Source organism: Terrapene carolina, unplaced genomic scaffold, assembly GCF_002925995.2.
Source record: "Terrapene carolina triunguis isolate 2854851 unplaced genomic scaffold, T_m_triunguis-2.0 Scaffold10913, whole genome shotgun sequence".
NCBI lineage: Eukaryota > Metazoa > Chordata > Testudines > Emydidae > Terrapene > Terrapene triunguis.
This window is the reverse complement of record NW_020675264.1, coordinates 2,378-8,848: the sequence shown is the minus strand read 5'-3', so window position 1 is coordinate 8,848 and position 6,471 is coordinate 2,378. Positions and strand designations below refer to the sequence as shown.

At 47.5% G+C, this 6,471-nt stretch overlaps 1 protein-coding gene across 1 annotated transcript; it reads left to right on the top strand.

Annotated features, from left to right (window-relative positions):
- Positions 1–31: 31 nt before the first annotated feature.
- SMIM29 (small integral membrane protein 29) lies at positions 32–5,732 on the top strand. The gene is made up of 2 exons (XM_026661573.2): positions 32–850; positions 4,648–5,732. Exons 1-2 carry the CDS (start codon positions 686–688, stop codon positions 4,708–4,710), a joined length of 228 nt encoding a protein of 75 aa, XP_026517358.1. The 5' UTR covers positions 32–685; the 3' UTR covers positions 4,711–5,732.
- Positions 5,733–6,471: the final 739 nt, after the last annotated feature.

Below are 6,471 nucleotides of genomic sequence, written 5' to 3'. Positions count from 1 at the left end.
AGCACTGGCCTAGCTGGAGATGATAGAATAGATCCAGACTCACTCGGGGGAGCACGGGGGCCTTTGTGTGTCTGGGAGAGAACTCACTGGCTGTAGTCACTCGGTGCCTTTAGATTTAGGGCCTTCCCCCTAGATCAAGAATGGTGCTAAGGGAAGGGAGGGTGTGCAGTGAGAATTAACCTCTGTCCCCTTGGTCTGTCCATGTCCACCTTCTGGGGCAATGAATATCTTCCACCTGACTTGGATCCTGGGCTCTGTGATGCCAGATCCTTTGTGTGCGGCTATGACCTGTGGTGGCAATAGCTGTTGGCTCAAATGCTGCAGTCCTTGCACGGGCCAAACTCCCATTGACTCATCGTTGTGCTCGGTCCCAGTGTGCTAGGTGCTCCGCTGCCCCGAGGAGCTTAGACCCGAGCGTAAGAGGAGACAGCGGGTGGATTGAACAAGGAGATGGGGGAGGAGTGCGAGGTAACAGCGAGATGGTAGCTTTGAATGAGGAAGGAGTGCTGGCTTTGGCCCATGGGCTCAAGACCTGGGGTGAGATTTTCAAAGCTGTTTAGATGTTCAAATTAAGGCAAGGAACGTGTCTACATCCCCTAGGCGGCTCTGGAAATCTCAGCCCCCGTGACTGTCCCTTCCCCTCTGCTGGCCGTGTGATCCTATTGTCAGCGTCACCCTTGGGTCCATGGCGGGGCTGTGGGTTCACAGAGCAGCCTCGCAGTCCCCCGTCTCTGCGTGTGTCAGGTTTGACAGGTTACGCCACCACCTGTTACCGATGTACAGCTACGACCCCGCAGAGGACCTGCACGAGGCTGAACAGGAGCTGCTGGGGGATCCAGACGACACCAAGGTGAGCTGCTCGGGTCCAGAGGCCACACGCGAGAGCAGCTGTGGGCGGGCGGCATGAGTGGGTGTGATGCCACTTGGAGCTGGTCGTCCCCGGCACCGGTCACGTTTGCTTTTGGGGTAACGTGCTTGTGAGTCAGGAGGGTTGCCGGAGAGGAACGTGAGGAGGCACTTTACCGAGCATCCAGACTGCTCCGGCCAATGTTCCTCATCCTAAATCATCTGTTGTAGAAGATCTGCCCAGGAGAGCACTGTGCATTCAGCAGTCTTGTACAAGAGACACGGAGGATGGGGTCTGAGCACAGGACCTGGATCAGTGCTTGAGTGGCTAGTTATGTGGGCAAGTAACAACCTTTTGGTGCCACTGTTGGCCTGTAATCACAGAGTGATTCAGGTTTCTGTGTAGTCTCCCAGGGAGTTTGCTCCTGGAGGTGAAGTCCTAAGGGCTGTTGTAAATGCTAAGTTTAAAAGGGTCACCGTCAACTTGGCAAACCGCATTTTTGGTCTGGAAACTTTGTATCTAGTATTGTTAATGGTAACAGCGGAGATCACTATCACCAGCATGTTACAGCAAAAGTTGGGGGTTGTGGTGAAGAATCAGCTCGACATGAGTGATGCTGTGGCCAAAAGGGTGAATGCGATCTTGGGATGCAGAAATGGGAATTTTGAGTAGGTCTGCATTTGGCACTGGTGCGACCACCGCTGGAATCCTGTGTCCAGCTCCAGTGCCCACAATTCAAGAAGGATGTTGATCAATTGGAGAGGCTACAGACAGGAGCCATGAGAATGATCAAAGGATCAGAAAACCTGGCTTCTAGTCCTAGACTCAAGAAGCTCAGTCTATTTAGCTTAACAAAGAGAAGGTCAAGGAATCACTGACTTGATTACAGTCTATAAGTACCTACAGGAGGAACAAATATTTAACAGTGAGCTCTTCACTCCAGCAGAGAAAGGTTTAACACAATCCAAGGGCTGGAAGCTGAAGCTAGACAAATTCAGACTGGAAATAAGGTGTAAATTTTTAACAGTGAGAGTAATTAACCATTGGAACAATTTCCCAAGGGTTGTGGGGGATTCTCCAGCACTGATCATTTTTCAGTGAAGACGGGATGTTTTTCTACAAGATCTGCTCTAGGAATTATTCTGGGGAAGTTCTCTGGCCTGTGTTACACAGGAGGTGATAATCACAATGGCCTTTTTTTGCATTGGAACCTGTGAATATATGAAATGAATCGTCCTTTCTCTGGCGGCTCATTCTGTGTAGTCAGTTCAAAGGATTTCCTCAGTATTGTCAGGCCCCAACCTTGCAAACGTTTTACCATGTAACTCATTGGGTCTGTTCCTGGGTATAAAGTTACCTTTGTGTTTGCAGCATTGGCATTTCCTCTGCTGAAAAGAGCCCTAAACTCTAACAAGAGAGCAGAAAAACCTTGTCATTTGCTTTTCAAAGGATTTTAACAAGATATTCCTTTTAAAGGGGCTGTCAGAAACAGGATATTTTTTCCCACTTGGTCCATTTAAAAAAAAGAGAGAAATTCACATTGACTGTGTTCCTTTAAATATCACTGCTGTTACTCAACAGGAACCATTGAATAGAAATGGAGGTATATTTAAAAAAATCTGGCTTCAGAAAAAAATACGAAGAAATACCCACTTGCCTCTTAAAAACATGGTTTTGAAAATTCCTTCATCTGCTGTAACTAGAGCTTTGACCCGCAGTACTTCAGTTACCAGGATCAGTAAAAATCTGTACAAGATTTCCCCCTTCCTCATATTGATCATCCCGTCCTTTAAAATACACCTGTGGAGACAGTGACCCCTGGGTGAAAGGAGGCTGCACAGCCAAGGGAATAAGGCATTGAATTGTGGGTCAGGAAAGCTGAGTTCTGTTCTCAGCTCTGTAACTGACATGTCCGGGTGTCCTTCGCTTCTCTCTGACTGTTTTCCCATCTGTGAAATGGGGATAATATCAGGCTTTGTAATGTGCTTTGAGATCTATAGTTTAAAAACCCTATACAAGAATTAAGCATTTATTATTATTATTATTATTATTTTATTATGCACTTGAAATATGTAGAACAAATCCATAACTATTTAATGTAAAGCTCTCCAGAATAAAGTGGGCATATACCATTAACAATCACATCTTAAAATAAATGAATTAATAATACTGTAGATTACTAAAACTGTACAAAAGTCCAGATCTGATTTTCCACCATTTATACCGCTTTGCATTTCATTCCACTTGGATGATGAAAACAGGTCAGTTTCCCATTGTAGTTCTCACGTGCTATCCCAAGGCTGCAGTGTTTGGGCTGCAAATACAGCAGGGGAATTTTTAACTTAATTATATTGATTTTTTTAAAAAAACCCGGCTTTCACAAAACCTAAATGTGGGGCCGCAAGCTCTAATTTAAAGGGTGTGATGGACAGGGAGTTGAGAAGAGGCCAAGCGCTGTAGATAAACAACATCAGCCCTGTGGAAATTAGGTCAGTGACTCAGGGTGTGTGGGGCGTGGCTGATTGCTGGGGATGTGTTAGCGCTGAGATGATCACCAACAAAGCTGCGTGATCTTGTTCAGGCCAGTTGTCCTAGGCATGAGCCTAATGCACTAGATCAGAACTAGAGGGAAATTTAGATCAAAAGGGTTTAATCCTTGCCTGTTTCTACTGTGCCTTCTTAGTAAGGCCAGGTCTACACTAAAACATTGTCAAGCCAGCTACGTCGCTAAGGGGTGTGGCAAATCCACATGCTGGGTGACGTGGTTAAGCCTATCTATCTCCCGGTGTACGCAGCACTAGGTTGACTGAAGGATTCTACACTGGGGTTTAGGTCGGCTTAACTATGCTCACACCTCTGAGTGACGTAACTAGATTGACCTAACTTCATAATGTAAACCAGCCCATAGCACCTTTCTGAGCTAGATTGCTGATGCAAATCCTGCCTGGATCAGCAGCAAGCTGTGCATTTACTCTCTGGAAGCGCTATGGTGCCCCCCGGTGAAATGAAGTGGTTTAGACTAAGTTCCATTCCAAGTGGGCTAGTGTACACGCTGCACAAACTTGTGCTGCAAGTGGTGCTAATTTGGGGCCCCTTTTGCAGGCAGACTCCGCGGAGGCCATGATTTGACTGGCTCAGAGAGACTGAATCCTTTGGCCAGGGGAAGGTGCTGGGGACATTTCCCCTGCGCTTGCCCACGTTCTGCCTGTTCTGTGCACAAACCGAAGGCTTGGGTCTGCAGGATTGTGTAGATTTTACAGGGTGGTGGAAACGAATTCATGAAAATAACTGGTTTGGGCAGGCAATGGGGCCTGTGATATTGGGCTTCAACTGAACTTTAACGCATGTTCCATGAGAGAAACTGACTACTCCAGCTGATCTGGCTTCTCCAGCATCTCAAGAGCTGCCTCTTATTACATGCAGTTGAGGAATGTTGTTTGCCGCTATCTCCTTGCTAGCCAGACAGCATCCAGAGTTTCTCCTCTGTGGCTGTGGACTGATGTATGGGATTTCCAGTGCATCAGCTGATTTTCAGGTCATGACACGTGGAGCGGGGAAGGAAAACCAGCCCCTCATGATGCAGACTGCGTTTGTTTCTTTTCACTGCCTCAGTGGACACTGGGAATTCCCGAGTTCTAATCCCGATGCCTTCCACGCCTCTGGCAAGTTGCTTAATCTCCGTGCCTTGGTTTCCTTATCTGACCGAGAGGTTAACCCTGACCTTGCTTTTGTGCCCACGGGAGCTTGGGGGGGGGTGCCTGGCACTTTGAAGGCAAATAAGCATGTATTGTTTGTTGCAGGTGATGCGAGGCTGGGGTGGATATCAGCCCCATCGGACTCCGCTCCTGGACATGAAAGCGTAACGCAGCTCGGAGACCAGTGCCCAGGCGATGTACTAATCACCTCCACCCCTCTCCCTTCTTGTCGATTTCTGTGCTAACGTCAAGTCCTCCCACATGGAGTTAATTGTTTAAAGCTCCACCCTCCGTTTTGCTCGACTTCTGCCCCCCTCTCCCCGTTCTGCCCTTTACAAGGTACGGCGGGTGGGCGTAGTCCCTGCCGGTTTTAGCTTCCGAGTGCTGTCAGACGGTGCTGCCCCTGAGCGTTCCCACCGGCGAAGCACTGGAGGCATGGGCTGAGTCTTGGGTTTGCACGTTTTGACCAGGAACAGCTCTTTCCTCCTCTTGGTTGCGGATATAAAACCCTCTGAGCCTTTTCACACGGGCCCAGAAGAGAGGCTGTCGATCCTGAGAGTGTGTTGGTGAAACTCCATCGCTGGGTGGCTCAAAGACTCAGCCCCAATAAACCCAGTTATCGCAGCCTCCCCTTCAGTATAAGCCATTTAAAACCAACGCAGTTGTAGTATTGCAGATGCATCTGCTGACTGCACAGAGAACAAACCTCCTGCAATGCTGCCTATCTATCGATGCACATACTGGGTGTGTTACTTTGCATGGGGCAGTCCCATGCACAAATCTGATTATTGTATCTCTTGCTCGCTCTGTATGGGGACCTAGTTTAATGGAGCCTTTGCTGCGATCTTGAAATAGCTGACAGCAAGCATGTTTCCTTCAGCCCTGCAAAAGGCCATTCAGACGGGTGCATTTGAAACAGTCCTTTGATTCCAGTCACCCCAGGGCAGGGATGGGTACAGTTTGGCTATGCAGTAAAAACAGGGTGAGTTTAGCAGAGCAAAACTGTCTGTCTTTGCATTCAGCCAAGAGGCCTTATGTATTTGCCAAGGAGGAGAAGTCTTCCTGGCACAAAAGCTACTGGATAGTAAAACAACCGAACTTTGTAATAGTTCAACAAGGTGGATCTTTCTATGTGGATGATTTTTGTATTCAATAGTAGCTCATCTCTATATTTTGTAAATAAAAAGGCACCGTGAATGTGAGTATCTCTGGCAAGATCTCATCATTTTTTTTTTTTTTTTTTGTAATCTGCAGTTCCTGTCTTTCCGCTTAGAGCAGTCAAAACCCATGTGAAGTGCAGCTTGTGTTGTGTTAACCCTTTGTCAACTGCAGAGCTGGGCCTGGGACATCATGATTGAAAAGGTACTGTGTCCTCTGAGCAGAACAGAAACCTCACCACCACCTGCCCTGAAGTCAGGTCCACTGATCTCTCCAGACATGGCATGGAGTGTGTGTGTGTGTGGGGGGGGAAGGCTGGTCCTTGGCTCAGTCCTGTCTGCTTGTTCTTTAGAGAATCCCTTATGTCCAGGACTCTCCTCACACTTCACTATCCCTGCACTGAATGCAGTAGAGACGGGTGCTGATGCTGAGTGCTTCATGCAAGCAGGTTGCATGTGGCTGTGACCCAGTGAGAAATCATCTTCTGCACCAGGAACTCCTGGAGTAAAAAGGCTGTTTTTGTTGCCTCCTTCAAACTGGGTGACGGGGAGCTTAGAAAAAAAAATAGATCTACATGGCATAACTCTTGACCGCTAAAACCAATCGTGGTTACAAAGATGCTGAAGTTACAGGCGTACATTAGTAATTCAAATGCATGGTAACCATTCCAGAACATTAATTTAAAAAAATCCCTCAAATGTTAGAAACCCAGAAAATGCAGTTAGGGCTGCACACTCCTCAACTAAGGTGCCTATATCACCTTAACTCTGA

What these genes read in the sequence shown, in the direction of transcription:
- SMIM29 (XM_026661573.2), top strand. Translation starts at nt 686, where the DNA reads ATGGCGGGGCTGTGGGTTCACAGAGCAGCCTCGCAGTCCCCCGTCTCT. An exon ending in GGGATCCAGACGACACCAAG is followed by an intron (nt 851 to 4,647) that starts GTGAGCTGCTCG and finishes TGTTTGTTGCAG; the next exon opens with GTGATGCGAGGCTGGGGTGG.